This window comes from Electrophorus electricus, chromosome 13 (assembly GCF_013358815.1).
Source record: "Electrophorus electricus isolate fEleEle1 chromosome 13, fEleEle1.pri, whole genome shotgun sequence".
Classification (NCBI taxonomy): Eukaryota; Metazoa; Chordata; class Actinopteri; order Gymnotiformes; family Gymnotidae; genus Electrophorus; species Electrophorus electricus.
Genome location: NC_049547.1, coordinates 19,709,373 through 19,727,553, shown reverse-complemented (window position 1 = coordinate 19,727,553; position 18,181 = coordinate 19,709,373). Strand labels below are relative to the sequence as shown.

General features: G+C 47.3%; 1 protein-coding gene across 4 annotated transcripts in view; it reads right to left on the bottom strand.

Annotated features, from left to right (window-relative positions):
- The window catches only part of ehbp1 (EH domain binding protein 1), a 119,021-nt gene that overhangs the window by 38,095 nt on the left and 62,745 nt on the right, over positions 1-18,181 (bottom strand). For all 4 annotated transcript variants that reach the window (XM_027017819.2, XM_027017815.2, XM_027017817.2 and 1 more), the window contains 4 exons: positions 13,248-14,072; positions 11,876-11,917; positions 11,511-11,657; positions 2,219-2,372 (listed from right to left, as the gene is read on the bottom strand). In XM_027017819.2, the coding sequence (XP_026873620.2) occupies positions 2,219-2,372; positions 11,511-11,657; positions 11,876-11,917; positions 13,248-14,072 (1,168 nt within the window). The remainder of the gene's footprint in view (positions 1-2,218; positions 2,373-11,510; positions 11,658-11,875; positions 11,918-13,247; positions 14,073-18,181) is intronic.

Here is an 18,181-nt window from a genome sequence, read left to right as displayed (position 1 = left end):
ATCACCCCCCCATCACCCCCTTATCCTGTGTCGGAGCCGACTCTGTGCATCCAACGCTCAGAAGATGGAGTGAAGGCCACAGTGGTGTTTCAGGCCTGAGTAAACGAGCAGAATGGAGGGTGAGCGGTGTAGGAGGGGCCTCCATTACCCACACACAGGCAAGATGAAGGGGGAAAAATGGGGCATGTTAGAGAGAGAAAGAGAAGGGGAGTGAGGGAGAGCGGGAGGGAGGGAGAGAGAAAGAGAGAGAGAGATGACAGAGATTAAAGCAGAGGAATATTGCTTCGCCCCCTGAGCTGTGAAATGCTACACACACGGACGACTGCTAGTGGAGAATCGCACACAGCGGTCAGCCACCACGCTAACGCCCCACCAATTTGACACATTAAATCAGAAATAGTGGTTAGCCGTTGGCCAACTCATCGTTCTTTCTACGCAGTAAATCAGGCATAACAGTAATTGCACATCTAACACCCCTCAGATTACGTTACACACAATAAAATTACACATAGCTGCAAGAATGACATATTTACATTAACTACGTTACTGCTGAAGACCCTTTACAACTGCCTAATGTGAAATAAATGAGGAAAATGTAGACCACCTTTTGACCAAACAGCTCCAGCCACTACAGTTGCTGTGTGTTTGTATGTGTGTGTGCGCGCGCGCGCGTGTGTATGACTGTCGTCAGATGCTCTTAGTTTTCCTGACGTATTTCTGGAGGATTAACTGGAAACCTTCTGCCTGAACAAATGGATGTGTAGCCCTCTGTGAATGCTTTCAAATTAGACTTCACACACTCACTCTGAGAGTGTGTGTGCGCGCATGTAGGCTGCTTAATGCACTTTCGGGCCAGCGGTATAACAACGGTGGGGAGGGAAGATGAGGTTTCCTTTTTTTCCCCATTCAGCATCTCTCACGCACGCGCGCATGCACACCTGAACGAAGACAAAAAAAGTTCCCGTAACACAAAAAGAGAGAAAGCTGAAAGTTTGTTCACACATAAACCAGGGAAATATTGGTATTACTAAGTGTACAAGAAAAGATTTTTAGCATTTTTATGTTAGAGCAGAAATCTAGCACTGTCTGTTTGAAAAAGGGATACAGTTATTCAGAATAATATACAGTTGAGGGAGTGTGTGCATGCATCACGCTGAGTGTATACAGACGTGTGTATGTGCACATACACATGTCCTAAAGGGGTTTGGAGGATCCCCGTTAGTGTGGAATTGTGTGTGGCTAACGCGTTTGTGTGGTCAATCTATGAATGTGTATACACATAGATGTGATGTGCTGCATATGTTAGCATGGACGAGTGTGCGCGCTTTAAAGGTTTTTTTTTAATGTAAATGTGTGAGTGTGAATGAATGTGCCTGCATGAGTATATATATATGAGTGCAAGTGTGTGCACGAATGTGTACACATGTATGAGTGTGCGCGCATGTATGAGTGTATGAGGATGTTTGCATGAGTGTGTTTGTGTGTGTGTGTGTGCTTACATGAGCATGAGTCCACCTGACTGTATGAGCCTATATGAGTATCTGTGTATGCATGTGTGCCTGAGGGTCTGTATGAGGTATATGTGCATGAGTGTTTGAGTGAGTATGCCTGTGTGTGTCTGTGCATGCATGCGGGTGTTTGCATGAAGAATGTGAGAATGTGCGTGTGTGCGCCTGAGTGTGTTTGCGTTGGTGAGTATACCAGAGTGTGTGTATGAGTGTATGTGGTTGAGCACGCATGTACATGAGTGAATGTGCACGTGAGTGCGCCCTCATATGTGCAAACGCACATAAATGTGTGTGCATGTTTGTCTAAGTGCAGGAACATGCGAGTGTGCAAGTACGTAGGTGCAAGTGTACCTGTGAGAGAGCACAAGTGTGTATGTGTGTGTGAGAATGTATGCATGAATATCTCGATAGGAATCAAATATCCCCACAAGAACAAGAACATCTTGTGGTCCCCACGGGTACAAAAATTGGTACTTTCATTTTAAAACCTAAAAAAGCCAAATAATTTCCTTCTGGTAACTGAGTTTCAGGTTAGGGTTAGGCGGAAAATTAACTAGCTACAGTAATCACTGTGTCAGTGAAAGATCCCTACAACGATAGTAAAACAAGAGTGTGTGTGTGTGTAAATGAGTGTGTGTAAATGAGTATGTGTGTGTGTGTGTGTGTGTGTGTGTGTGTATACACATGCTATAAAAGCCCGGTGCACCCACCTCCAGCAGCCTGTGACCTTCCTTTGAAGTGTGCCGCAGTAGTGGGGGGGTGTGCGTGGAGGGGGAACTCGGCCATCTTTACTCCTGATCGAGCCTCCGCTATCAGCTGCCGAGCTCTCTCTCTCAGCTGCCGGCGCCTCTCCTCATCCTGCTCCTGCAGTGCGTGCGCGCACGCGCACACACACGCACGGAGGCACACACACACGCACACGCACGCAGGCACACACGCACGGACGCGCGCACGCACACACGCACGGGACCCACACACACAAGCAAACGCGCGCACACAGAAAAGGAGAGAGACAGGGTAGGTTATTGAACAGGTGCCATCTTGAGTAATTGACAGAAATGCCATTTTCGCTGCTCTCTCTCATCAGATCACAGCGACAGAAACCCGTTTACCAGCAAGCATGGAGTCCTGCTGAGTCCTGCTCACACACGAGACAGGGCAGGAGAGGGGGAGGGAGGGAGGAGGGAGAGAGAGAGAGAGAGAGAGAGAGAGAGAGAAGGAAACCACTCAAAGTGCGAAATCTTATTATATTACACATTATCAAACATTATGCGAGTTATGTTGACTTGATTTCCTCTTGAAGAAAAAAAGGGGGTGTGTGTAACACACTACACTCATAGTACATGCATAGTGCATGCATAGTACACGCATGTAAAAATACCTCATCACAATTAAAGCTAAACTCCCTCATTTCATGCATCACATCACTGCACACTAATTAAAGAAAGAAAAAAAAGGCAGGTTAGCACAACCGGCATGTTATCGTATGTTCAGCTGCTCCAGACACATGCACATGCATACGTGCATGCACGCACCCACCATGGCTTGAACAACGTGCTTTGTGTAGTGTGCGCACAACACTGTCCACTTTGTTCATTAGGACAGGGGTGCAATGGTATTAGATTAACGATTACATAATACAGAAGGCATTTTAACAGTAAAAGTGGCATTAGAAAAGTAACACAAAAACTTTGAGGAACCAATAGATCTAACGTATGCCTCTGCTTCGCTCTCCCGCTCGCAACCACACAAACAAGTAAACACACGTTCAGACACACACACACACACACACCCCTCCCACCCAGTCCTCTGACCATTTCGCTGTAATGCTATTTCTTTTTTGCTGACCCTGTCTTTCCTTAATCTCTGTCTATGTCTCCACTAACAGTTTTCCAGTAGAGCAGAACATGCCAGCAGTCGGGCAGTGCTGACCCTTCCCAACACAGGCAGCGCTGCTCTAATTAGCTGCCGTTCACCCATTTCCATCCCAACGGGCTGGTTGGAGCCTCGGCTGTGGAGGACAATGGACTGGTGTACTAATGTTCTTGTGCTATGTAACTTGTTTATGAGACAAACTTGGTAATCAATTAAAGGTTCATATACGTGTGTTTGTGTGTGTCTTGGGGGAGGAGGGTAAAAAGCACATGAAGCCCTTCATTTATCTGTTTATTCTATACGGCTGTGCGAGAGTTCAAATAAGACAAATGACACAGTATGACATCACTACACCTGGAGAAAGCTGGCAGCTTGTGCTAAACACACAGACGCGCTGTGAATCTGTACAGGCCTCCGGTAGCGCACGCAGGCCAACAGGAGGTGGAGGCTTATTGGTGGCTGCGGTGCTGATTCAGCAGGGCCTGATGGGAGCTTTTAATTGGACCATTTTCTCATTAAATGGGAGACCTGGACATTCTCACTACTGTCCACAGACTGCGATGTTTGCCTGCAGCAGCCTCCCGTCAAACTTCCCTCTCCCTCTAATTCTCCCTCCAACTCTCTGCCTCTCCCGGTCTAATGCTCTCTCTTCCAACTTTGCCTTTCTCTCTCCTCCTCCAACTTTCACTCTCCCTCAAACTCTTCCTCTCTCCCTCCCCTTTCTTCAAGTGGCTCTTCTTTAGCTAAACTGGAGCTTGACGTTTCCGGTCTGTACCCTCCAACTGGGCAAAGAACAGAGGAACAGAGACCGAGTCTGGGGCAAAGAAAGAAAGAAAAGGGGAGGGAGCGCATGGGAGATGGGGAGAAAAGACAGATAGAAAGGGACAGAGAAAGAGGGGTCAGGGAGGGAGAGAGCGACGGAGAACGACAGAAAGAGGAAGATGGGAAAAGGCAAGTAAGCACTGCATCTTGGCCTCACTGAGAGGAAAACTCAAAGATGGCAAGCAGAGACGTGACACGGTGCCGCAGCTGGCTGGGAGGCGGGCGCCGGGGCCGGGGGGCCAGCCGCGTCCCGTGGCCCGAGCAGGGGTCCAGGAGCCGGGGCAGGGGGTCGTGACGACTGCCCCCATCTGGCTCGCTGTTCTTTTGGAAGAGGCCTGGAGGCCGGCGGGAGGGAGGGAGCGGACAAGGCTGGGCGAGCCAGGGGAGGAGGCGCTCGGCTGGGCACACAGACAGGCACGGGGCCCTGACGGGGCCGTAGCGGTGCCAGGCAGCCAGCCGCGGTGCCAACCAGCGAACCGAGATGAGATACATTTGTCATGACACAGTGAGTGTATTGGGAGGAGGGAACAGGGAGTGTGGGTGTGTGTACACTTTCTCATACACGCATACGCATACGCGCACACACACAGTGTGAGTTTTGAAGATCTCTATCATGACAGAACAGTGTAGACACGCACCCACACCCAAGGAATCAGGCTCATTCATAAACGTGTACACAAGCACTCAGAGGTCTGGTTTGGAATGCACGTTTGTATCTAAGCAACAATGCCAATTTATGTCCTCAAGCAGGAACATTAAAAACACTTTTCTCTCTTCTGATCGCTCCATCTCCCACTCTTTGTCTGTCCTTGTCCTTCTTCCTCATCCCTTGTTCATTTGCCTTCCTGCCCGCCAGTCTCTCGCTTCATGAGAAGGGAAAGGACAATCAGAGACGGTCTGTCTCCTGGCCGCTCTGCCCGGCTGTAATGAGAAACCTCACCTCCTGGCCTCGAGCTTTTCTACTGCTCTGCCTTACAAATCCAATTATATACTGTAGTGCAGGGGCAGGAGCGAGTGGACAGAGGTAGAGATGGAGAGAGCGAGAAAGGAGGGAGAGGGGTGACGCGGTGATGGAGAGACAGAGATAGGGAGATAGAGAGAGAGGGAAAGAGGAAGAAGAGTGAGAGAGAGAGAGAGAGGGAGACAAGATATTCAGGTGTGTTTCAGTGTGTAATGTGATGTTGAGGTGGCAACTTAAAATGCAACTAAGCAGGTAAGTATTGACTAACAGTGTGCCTCTGCTCACCAGCCTGAGAGGGGGGGGGAGAGAGAGAGAGAGAGAGAGAGAGAGAGAGAGAGAGAGAGAGGGGGGATGACACTAAGTCTTATCAGGGGGCTACAGATGGTGGTTCTGGATCAATACATTTGATAAAGAATTAAGAAGAAAACTGTACATGTTATCAAAGAAGTTGTACACGGCCTAATTATGATTGTGCATGTGCGTGGGGTTGATATGGGGCTGTGCTGAAGTAGAGTGATTAATGGGGGAGATAAGGGGAGAGAAGGCTCACGGGCACACACAGCCCCGCCCAAACACCCATCCCACACCACGCCCTGCTCGGGCGGGGGGGGGGGGGGGGGTTCCACGAGCTGGAATTATTAAAAACATGAAGAGGGGGGGCAGCGATTATGGCAAGAGTTGGGAGTGAGTGCACGGGTGGTCATGAGATTTAACATGTGCCATGTTAACATGATACACATACACACGCACGCAAACTAACGAACAGAGGAAGTGTTTGGTTAGCATAGGCTATGAGTCATCTTCAGCGGTACAGAGTTAGTGAGGGAGTGAATGTGTGTAAGCAAAAGCACAAAAAAGTACTGTACATGAAACAAGCTTATTAAGATCTCCATTTCCTTAAAGCCAGAGGCCAGTGCTCTACAGAGCACACACTCTGAGGTCTGTCTCTATACTGGCAGTGTGTTCTTATTCTCTCTCACACACACACACACACTCACACACACCCACAGGTTTAACAAGAAAACTACAGATCCAACAACTACAAGATGAGATAATTGAACTGCCCATGTAAGAGTTTACACACACACAGCGTTACTGTAAAAACATATAACTCAGCTTTCAACTTCTTAAAATTCACACAAACCCACACAAGTGCATGTGCGCACGTGCAGCCACAGAGGGAAAATCTTCATTCCAGTCCCAGGACCTACTCGAGAATCCAGACCATCCTTCCTCTTGTAACTATACACCTTTGATATCAATTTCAGTGCAGTTCAGCGTCCTAGACTGAATAACCAGTCTGGAATATAAGACGGCAAAAGTTTTTAGTCTGAAGAAACGTTCTGTCTTATCTATGATTATACCAGAATGAACCCTGCACACAAACCCACTTAATGTGTTAATAACCTACAGTTAATATGTACAGTCCATCTTCTACCATTAAACTGCACTGTCTGTAATGTAGCATCACTCTCTCTCTCTCTCTAAAGACAATGCAGCATTACTGAATCTGAGGGATTAAACCACTGTAATTTCACATTAAAATGAACATTCACTCTAGTGTTCTTAAAACTTTCATCCTTCATATTTTATTCATAAGATAGCACTCTAAGTTACAAGTGTGTGTTTGTATGTACATACGCGCAAGAAAGGGTGAGACAGACCGAGAAGGAGCGAGAGCCAGACAGTTGTAACACTGGCAGTAGGAACAGGCCACGCATCGGGGTGAAATCATTCTACCAGCGGGCAGAGCTGCGGTATGACACAGCCCAAGGGAACCAGGGAGGCGACGCTTCAAACATCTGCAAATAATTACTCTTTGTTTTCCTCTCCTCTTCCGTCACCCTTTGTTTATGTTTAATAGCTTTCTTAACAACCTTGTTCTTTCACTTACTAGTGTTACTTGGTTTGGCAAAAATGTAATTTGCAGCCAATCATGCCAATAAGGCCCTGCTAAACTCAACTGAACTGAGAGAGAGAGAGAGAGAGAGAGAGAGAGAGAGAGAGAGAGACGGACAGACAGAGAGAGAAAGAAAGGAAGAAATGACAGATTGGCAGAATTACATCAAAGATAAAAAACAGGGAGATGCTGAAAGAGGTGTGATGACTTGATCAGAGAATGTGGCTTGATTGGAGAGAGTCTCCATCTGTCTCTTTCTCGCGCGGACACACACAACTTGGCCTAACTCCTTTGATCTCTGCACACCCCCTACCCACTTTCTCTTTCTCCTACACACCCCCACACCCCATCAAGTCCAGCTGAGTGGATAACCAACTCTGTTTCATTAGGCAAAGACTCCCTCAGGAAAAGATTTCAAGTCAAGCAAAGAGGGGGAAAAAGAAAAGTGACAGAGAGAGAAAAAATTAAGACAGGCCACACAAACACAATTACGGGGTGGGGGGGGGGGTGGGGGGGGGGTTAGTGCTAAGGCTCACTGCTGCCCCGCTCCAAGGGGGGGAGACACAGGAGAGGCGGAGTCTCTTTGAAGTGAGCGAGTATCCGTCCATGGGTGTCTGATCCTGTACGGTGGCCTAACTAGGTCATTTAGGCACAGACCTGAACCAAAGCAGCAATGAGCTCTGATGATTTCTGATGACCATTTCACTGCGAGTTATACTGTGTATGACTATGTATATGACAAATAAACCAAACTTGAACTTGATGTGAGTCTCCAAATAGGGCAGATCCACATGCACATGCAGATCCACACTCGTTTACAGTGTAATCAAACCCATTCTACATTTGTTATAATCAATACAGTGGATTGATATGTAGTTCTGAAAAAGATGTCGTCAGGAACAAAAGCAAGGTTTAAAACCTTTAGGGGAATGCATGTCTCACTCTCTCACACATATACACACACACACACACACACACACACACACACACACACACACACACACACACACACACACACACGCACGCACGCACACGGGGAGGCCAGTGAGTTCAAAGGTTTGTTCTGACAGCAAGGGTCATAGCCATCTCCAAAAAGTCACCTCACCAGAGAGAGAAAGTGATGGGGGGGGGGGGAACGACTCGTTAAGATGAGTCAAACACAGTCCAATTAAACTAATCATAACGAGCACTGAGCACAAAGACCATCACCTGGAATCTTTTCCACTTCTCTCCCTTTCTGTCTCATTACCCTGGCCAGAGTGGTGTGAAATTACCCCTCTGATCAGCTGCAGGTTCTAAAACCCAGGACCAATCACTACCTGCCCCACCATTTAGCGCAGTATATACAGAAAAACCCATCCATCCATCCATCCATCCGTCCGTCCATCCATTCATCCGCCCACCCACCCACCCACCCACATTAAGGCACTCGACTTGATCATTACTACTTACTCTGTGTGTGTGTGTGTATGGTGTCCATCAGTCTTACCCGCTGCCACCAGGACCAGAACAAATCCATCGTTACTGTAATGCCACACCCACACCTAGCAACCCACACGCTGCATTTGTCCCCGACCTTCTCCTCCGCCCGCTCCTATACGACGCTCCGCCTCATACTTCACTTAACATCACGTGCATGCGCGCGTTCCTCTGCTTTCCGCACGGGTGTGTCTGGAAGGGCCTCCCGTGAGGCGCGATAACGCCTCCCACAGCTCCTCTAATCAAAACAAGGCATCGCGTAATCTAATCTAAATCGCTCCCAGTTATCAGCGTGCCAAACTGTTGTTCTTCCCCTGATCAATGTTTTCTATTAAAAAAGTGAAACCATTCAATATCCCACCACACTAATGCAACTGAGGCTCATTAGTGGCACTGTCCTTGGGTGAGGGACGCACAGCGGAACACCACCTCTCCAGAGCGCCCGGTCTTCCTTTACCGCTAATCTAAGGGACGGCAGACACATTCGCCCCCGGCCAACTCGTAGGGGACGCTGGGTAAATAAAGAGAGGGAGGAGAAAAGGAAAGAGTAGAAAAAAGAGAGGGGGATCCCTGCAACATCTTTGCAAGTAACACCCCGAGTTCATTTTCCAGGCAGACAGGGAGGGATAAGCAAGGTCAGCGCTCGCGTCTGTTATCTGACGTGTGACCTTTAGTCATCTGAATGACTGAGCTTTTACTACACGCTCTAGATGGCTGTCTATGTTTTTGTGTACTGGAAAATCTGAATAGTCATACACTCTGACTGGTTGAAAATCAGCCTAGCTGTGCTGTTATATATTTTCTTTATATTTACTGTCTTTGGGCCAGATTATAAAGTGTTTTAATATGATTATAATCTATTTGCATACGATATTCACCTTTTTCATTTAAACCTCGTGAGGTTTAAAATTCCCTAGCATTTCCTCAGCCTCTTCCCATTTTTTAATGAAATTTAGGGGTAATTTTGATCAGTCCCTGCTATTTGATACCCACATCAAACAGCTGATCAGATCAACTTTTTCCACTTAAAGAATATTGGGAAATTGAGTGCGGCCGTTTCAAGTGCAGAACCTGAGATGATGATGCACGCTTTTATTTAATCTCGCATGGACTACCGCAATGCACGTTTTTCATTACTAAGTAAGACGGGCCTTACTTCAGGCAATTCAGAATACTGCCAGGCTACTTACCGAGTCATACAGATGGTCTCAGATTACCCATATACTCGCATCTCTTCACTGGCTTCCCACAGAGTACAGAATCCAGTTAAAGGCTCTTACTCTTACAGGGCACTGCATGTTTATAGGGCACTCCTGCACGTGTGACTGATCTGCCTCGCCGTCTTAGGTCAAACTAGCTTAATCGACTAGCTGTCCCACATGCCCGGTTAAGAACCTGTAGTGACCGAGCACGTGAGGTTCCCAAACTCTGGAACAATATGCCCGCATTAAAGACGGCTGATTCTGTGAAATTGGCAGCTAGACACAATTGTTCGGACAGGAATACTGTCTTTTTATATTTTTAGAATATATAGTATTTACTGTACATTATCTGTAATTTTAACATATGGTGGTTATTTGAAAGTGTAAACATCTGTGAAAATGGAAATATAAATAAGCTTTACTTATTTATATCTGAGAATAGCATGGTTATTTCACTATTCCAGTATCACTGGATTGACTACCGGTTGCTAAATCGACTACAATGATCACGCTCGCCTGCTTAAGATACTTTTTTTCCTGACAGAACTTCAGATAGTGTAAAACTTGTTTTAATTGGGTTACGGTCAGGCCCTCCTGTCCACAACTTTTCTTTTGTATTGTTGGACATTTTCTCAGGATCATTAAAGAACCAACTATCTATCTATCCATTTTTTTGCCCAGCCTTGATATGGTGACAGTGGGGTAGGTGTGCTGAAGCTCTGGCAGGAACTGGAAAGTGCGTCTGCGTGCCTCTATTCTTGCCACGCAAACTGTTCAGCTGAATGTGGAGCTTTTTTAGGAGAGCACCACTCAGATGCCGTTCCATTGAGACTGCCAACTGAAACATCCGACATCAGTGTGTGTGTGAATCACACATCCAGACAGAATCTAGACTGTCCATAATACTCAATTACAACAAGTGTCAGTTAATACATTGTTGGTGAGAGCAGTGAGGTTATTGACTGCTGCTCGCTGATGTGACGGGTTCGCACAAAGATGACATCACGAGGAGATTAGCTGGGAAGGTTAGTTAAGAAATGATTAGTGTAGTGATGAGGTTCTTTAGCTGGAGGGACGCTTCTCAGTGACATTCCCCTGGTCGCTGCTGCTCCCTTTCCAGCCCAGAAGAAGACGGGAAACCGTCGTGAAACACAGGTGAGCGCCGCAGTGGGAGAAGCTCGTCGGTGTAAATGTGAGCCACTTTGCTCAGCGTTGGCCAGCCAAGGAGCCCCTAGCCACCTAACACCGATATAATGTTATCTGGCCAGCCTAGGACTCAAGTACTAGGTCTGCCAGCTAACTATCTATCCATCTAGCTGGGAGCACTGGGGCCAATAACTTGTGCGTATGTGTAAGTTCACTAAAATTGGGAGGCCATCAAGGAGCACAGACTTAGCAAACTGGAGCCCCAAACTCCAGTGCGGTGTGTAGTTAAGCGATGGAGGTCAGTTAATATATAAAGGGGTCATATATAAAGATGGCTGATTGCAAATATGAATAACAGAACTTGGGGTCAAACCCCAAACCCAGAAAACGACCACTGGAAACCAGAATGGCGCCCAGAACTCATATTGGAGCACAAAACCTTTCCTAGCACTCATCCTTTGAGCTGTGTTCAGAGGGGAAACACTACACAATGAAACTACTGACGGAAACGCTAAACTCAGAGTTTAGTGCTGATGGCATTACTGTTCAGCTATGTCACACTCGCTTATTCACCCGTGCACGCACGCTCACTACAGTACCAATAGCTGGTGACTCACATGGGTGAGGTGCAGAGGGCGGGCATGTGTGGGTGAGCTGGTGTTGGGGGGAGCTCTGTTCCTGGCCTTCAGAGCAGCGTCTCTGCGGGCCTGCTCCAATAGCAGACGAGCTCTCTCCTTCAGCTCCTCCTGCCGCGACTGCACCTTCTGAAGGAGAAAGGAGAGAGGAGAGCCAGTCAATCAAGAACCAGACCAGCCTGTGATTGGCCATCAGGATAACGAACTACTGATACATGAACAGAGTGGAGCCAGATACAGAACAGATTCTGAACACACTACCAGGTCAAAATCTGATGGACCAATAGTGTTACTTACTTATTTACTTATTTATTCATATGAGGTGTCACCTGTGAGGCATGGCTCACCTTCTCCTCATTGGTGCTGGACGACAGGACAGGTGAAACAGTCTAAAAAAACAAAAACCAAAGAAGCAAACAAACAAGCAACAGGTTTAAAAAAAAAAGATTTTAGAATCCATTCAGGATCGTTTATCTCTTCAAAGTTTTGACATGTTGTTACTGCACTGTGAGAGCAGCTGGTTTGGCTGAGGTTTTCGGTAGTTTTCAGCAGTTTGCTGTGATTTGTGGCGAGGCAGCGAATTCTGTCAACCCCATGGAGATAAAGCACCTCTCGCACATGACTGACACACCATCAGCAAGAATAACACAGGTAATCTTGCACAGGGCAAAGCAAACACACACGCGCACACTTACACACAAAGAGTGACACAAGACAAAAAAGTGCAGTCAAAGTGTTGCTACGGCAACATCTATCTCCATCCATCAAACAGAAGGCAAGGATGCCACGTCACAGAATTTAAAACAAAAATTATAACACATCTAAACAGGAGACATTTACACAGCGTGACTGACAGGACAGAAGGGAAACACGTGAGCGTGGCAGTGTTTGGCTGAAGTGTGTGTGTATGTGTGTGTGTGTGTGTGTGCGCGCGTGAGAAAAGTGTGTGTGTATGTGTGTGTGCGTGCGTGTGCAGGACAGAGATAAATAAGGGCAGTGAGAGGCAGAGAGCTGTAGAGATGAGGGCGGGCGCTCGAGCGTGTCGAGCCAGAGGCAGGTGGAATATTGCATCGGCACACGGCCCACGCTGCATAATGACACGTCAGCCTGACTGACGAATGCTGCGCTCCTCTCTGCACAACGGCCAGCAAAAAAAAAAAAAAACCCAATAACACTAAATATTAGGCGGAAATGACAGGAAGAGGGGCAGGCTGGTGATAGGAGCAGCGTGTTAGGGTTTCGTCTTGTAATAGAGGTTTGGAGTGTTTAAAAAAAAGTTTTAAGGTAGGTTCGGTGTGTGCGTTTACCTGAGTATGCGTGTGTGTGCGCATATACTGGCGTGTGTGGATTTCTGTCTGTGTGCAGATTTCTTGCATACGTGTTTTATCGACATGTATCTGATGCTTGTGTCTATGATGGGAATGCGTCTACCCGTGCATGTTTTTGCCTGTGATTGCTAGTTGTGGGTTTTACGTGCATGCACACGTGTTTGTAACTGGTACATCTGTGTGCACCATTTACCTGTGTGTGCCTCACTAATGTGTGGCTAGATGGGCCTGTGTCTACTTGCCTGTATGTATTTAATGCGATATAATACTGTTTATTATAAGAGATTATTTTACTTAAAAGTTTAATGGGCCTGTGTGTGTGTGTGTGTGTGTGTGTGTGTGTGTGTGACATGACTACGTACTTGTGCATGCTGAATGAGAGGGCACTTACCTGTATCTGTGTAATGGCTGTGTCCATGTGATTGGCTGGAGGCAGGCTGTCGGGTGGACTGTCCATCACGGTGTTTCTTGTCTTGCTCACATCTGCCTCCCTGCTGCAGCTGGGCTTCAGTCTATGGAGGCGTGGAGGGGAGGAGCCTGTGCGCAGTGCGGCCGAGGCGCCCTCTGAAGCCCCGCCCCTCGCCTCACCGACCCTCAGCGGCCGCATCTGCTCGCCGCTGTCCGGAGCCCCGCCCTCCTCCTTCCTGCACGCCGCGCCGATGGAGGGGCGTGCCACGTCCGTTGTGTCCACCTTTGGGAGTTTTTTCCGCTCCGGAGTGAAGGGTTGGGTGGAGGAAGAGTTGGGGATGGTCCGGGGAGCCGGCCCGGGGTGCGACTCTGATGCTGTTGCAGGGGAAACGGAGACAGGGCTACAAGTTGGTAAAGATGGGCCCCCTTCTGATAACACCGTCCCCACTGAGTTAACAAAATCACATCCGCCCCTGATGGATGCCCCTTCTGGCTCCGCTTCCTCCTCGTGACCCCCGTTGACGGGTGGTTGCAGTATTTCGTTTCGGTGGAGGTCCTTGTTGAGCTCAGCGTAGAACTTGTCCTGGTCGATGGAGCTATCGGTGTCCGTCTCAAAGTCGCCCACTTTGTACGTGCTGCGGCTGCTGTTGGCCTCGATCTGGACCACGTTGAGCTCCTCCCCGCTGAAGTGCGCACGGATCTGGTACAGGTACGTCATCACTGTCAGTTTGTCCGGGATCGCCAGGAGCACCATGTCTGCAGGCTCCAACAGACGGGAAATACCCAGGCTGGCAAAGCCATCGTACGCCTAGACACACAAGCACGCAATCACACATACATAGAAACAAATACCCTTCAAATCACTTATTTAATCTTGATGTTAAAGTTTTAAGAATAGTAAGGACAGACACACACACACACACACACAGCTCAAAAACCTTTTAATCTGTCATTAACGCAGTGTTTCCTACTGTGGACTGTATCTGAAGGTAGTCAACAAATTTCCCATCAGGCTGTCAAGTGGGCACTGAACACCTGAGCACACCTAAACCAAGCTGTCAAGCGGGTACTGAACACCTGAACCAAGCTGTCAAGCGGGTACTGAACACCTGAGCACACCTGAACCAAGCTGTCAAGCGGGTACTGAACACCTGAGCACACCTGAACCAAGCTGTCAAGCGGGTACTGAACACCTGAGCACACCTGAACCAAGCTGTCAAGCGGGTACTGAACACCTGAGCACACCTGAACCAAGCTGTCAAGCGGGTACTGAACACCTGAGCACACCTGAACCAAGCTGTCAAGCGGGTACTGAACACCTGAGCACACCTGAACCAAGCTGTCAAGCGGGTACTGAACACCTGTTACAGCGGTGTCTGGAGTTGGGACAGACGGTCTGGAGGTCCCTAAAGCCTGGGTTGGGAAACCCTGTATTAAGACACAAGACTGTGAGAAGAGTGGGTATGGAATAAACTATATAATGTAGGATAAGGGTACATGGAGTGTGTGCCATATGGTGAAGTGTAGGGGAGAGGGCCAAAGCCACAGAGGAAGGGTACAAGGGGCAAACAAAGTGTGTAGGGTTTGGTGAAGCAGAGGGTGTAGAGCGGAGGGCACAGCCGCGCTCAGGCATGACTAGATTTGGAATTAGACAAGCAGGGATCGGTGGGCGGCGGCAGGTGGAGACAGGTAATGTCAAGGATGGTTCTCCCCGATAAGGGCTCGATATGAAGAAACACTAAACTAATCCCTCCTCAGTCTTATCATACACACACATCTCTCTCCATGCCTCACTTTCTCGCTCTCTCCATACATACACACACACACTGCTCCTTTCTCTCATCCATCTCTCTCTCTCTCTCTCTCTCTCTATCTGTCTATCAAGTGTAATTGCACTGATTTGTCCTGATGTGAAATACAGGCAGATAATCAAATAGCTTAAAAAACTCATTCCTGAGAGACAGACAGAGAGAATGAAGGTGAGAAGTATAGGTAAACCAAAAGACATTATCAGAAAAGAAAATTACTTTCGTCTAATTCATGAGTTTGGGAGGACACGCCTTTAAATTGCTTGTCTTTTGATAGCACTTTCCCCTGCTTCCACTTGTTATCGGGCTGTGTATCAGTGCGGGCCTCCTGCTGCAGGTAATTCCAGGTTGGGGCTGAGAGTCACCCTTTGTCTCCACGATTCCCATCAGCTGCCCTTATCGGGCTTCCCTCTCTAGTGGCGTGAGGAAGGAAAGGCTGGGCCCAACAACAACAACAACAACAACAACAAAAAAAAAAAAAAGCTTGCTCTCAATTTACAATTAATTACTACTTTCTTTTTCTGAGTTCCTCTTTGGCTTGATTTGTTTTGTTCTCTCCGCTGGGCCAGCAGGAACAATGGGAAGGGCAGATGGGCACGAGGGCCCAGCGGATGCAGTTACAGGCGGGCGTGTAGGCTTTCCCTCGCTCTCAGCGCACAGTGACAGGATGAAAAGGGGAGAGCGAGAAAGACAGCGAGAGAAAGGAGACGCAGAAGAGGTCTGATTGGGTTTCTAACGCTTATTCACAGTGGTCAAGTGTGTTGGCATTATTCTCCTCTTACAGAGTATTCTTCTGTACAGAGTGTGACAAGCACACATCTCAAAAGGAAAGAAAGAGAGCGAGGGGTGGGGTGTGAGGCAGGGTCTCATATTGCTTCCGATTCATCTGAGGTCACTGGTGAGAACAGCAGTGGTGAATGTGTGTGAGAGACCCTGAGCCTGGCACCGCTAGGATCGTAGCTAAACAGGGGAGAGGTAGAGAGAGAGAGAGAGAGAGAGAGAGAGAGAGAGAGAGAGAGAGAGAGAGAGAGAGAGTGAGTGTGTGTGTGTGTGTGTGTGTGTGTGTGTGTGTGTGTGTGTGAGTGAGTGAGTGAGTGAGCGAGTGTGAGAGAGGGTTTTGATCTAGCACTTTACAAAATTCCTAGAATTAAACCAGGTTGTGATTTTGAAAACTCTGTTCAGTCACTGCTGTTGCGAAATCTGGTTTCTGGTGTTTAGCCAAACTACTCTCCCCAATTGAAGTTTGTATACAACTCCAACAGCATGGAGGTCATTGCAGCTCTGCTGATGCTTCAGTGTGGAAACCCTGGGTCTGACCCTTCTAGAGCACCATGGAAAGAGCTGTGGTTCACGACATCTAATGCTACGACTCACAACTCAACGCAAGACCAGTTGTTTCTTTGTAAACAATCTAATCAAAACCTCCCCTGTTTTAAGCTAGCTGCTTTTTACCCCAAAACATTCACAGGAACTTCTCAATGGACTTGTCTAAAAGCTGAGGATGAGGAATGAAACCAAAATGGTTTACCTTTCTAAAGATGGAACCTCGTTTAAAATTAAGATGATTCAAACTTGTCACCTGTTTGTGCTGTTAAAATGATGGTGAAGATTTTGTTTTTGAGATATAATTGTAATCTAATATTTCAATATTAAATATCTAAACTGAGTGTGAGATCACAGTGCATTAAATTCCATTCAACCCAAAGCCAAGCCTACAGTCTATTCAAATCAGTATTTAATCACTGATCTTGTTTGCTCTGCACCAAATACTTTGAGACTTTGACTCTCTGGAAAACCATTTTCGGTCACTGACATGCATTCAACATAATCTATAATCTTTATCATCATAAAATTGGTACAAAATCATTTTTACAGCACAAACAGGTGACAAGTTTTGTGAGGGCAAGGTGACAATTGTTCAATTTCTCTTTAAACGGATGGCCAGCTTCACACAGTTAAATAGTTTATGATTGTGTCATGATGGTAACAGTAAAAATCAGGCCTACTCAACTTTGCAAGCCTTTTGTCTGCAACTGCATTTCTCTTTCTTACACACACGCACGCACACACACACACACACACCTGTGTTCTGAAAAACAATGACAGGTATCCATCACCATCACACACAGCTTTACTCTCTCAAAGTTATAAACAAAAGTAGCAAATGAGCATGCGCACACATGCACACACACACACACACACACACACACTCACACCCGCATGCAGATCAGATATGATGGGAAATTCTTACTCATTACACAAACACACAGACTGAAGGAATACAGTTCTAACAACCAAACACCCCTCCCCCTTCATATTGATTGTTGTTATCTTTCATATTTCAATAGATTACTGCAATCATACCTTAGCCAGGGGGTTATTGTATTAAATGGTAATTAAGGTACGTGTGTGAGAGAGCAAGACCTCAGCCACAGTGGCAGCCTGTGACCTGTGACTCCATCCTTAACCAACTTTATCACCCCCCTCCAACACACACACACACACACACACACACACACACACAGCGCCATGTCATTCAGAGTAGGAATTAATGGCTTAATTGGGTGGGAGGCAGCCGATTGTCAACTACCAGCTGCTCCACCCCCCCACTCTTCTCCCCCACTCTCTCAGCACAGGCTATTGTTAACACCACAGCATTCATTCCATACCAAGGCCACAGGGGTTATCAGTCAGACAGAGAGAGAGAGAGAGAGAGAGAGAGAGAGAGAGAGAGAGAGATGTGGCACAGAGAGAAGGAGAAAGAGAGAGAGAGAGAGAGAGAGTGTGTATGTGTGACAGACAGAGAGACAGGGGGCACAAAGGGAGTGAAGAGAGAGTGTATATGTGCGCATGCAAGTGTGTGTGTGTGAGCGAGCGAACAAGGCACAGAGAGAGTGTTCATGTGTATGCATGTGTGGAAGAGACTTTGTATTGTGTTGCTTGCTTTGTGTCCCCTAAGTACTGCTGTTAGCTGAAAACCTAAAAAGCATCATAAGGTCCCTTCATTGCACTGCAGTCAGTGATATTAGCCTACACTAACATGCAGAGCAGCAGTATTAGCCTACACTAACATGCAGAGCAGCAGTATTAGCCTACACTAACATGCAGA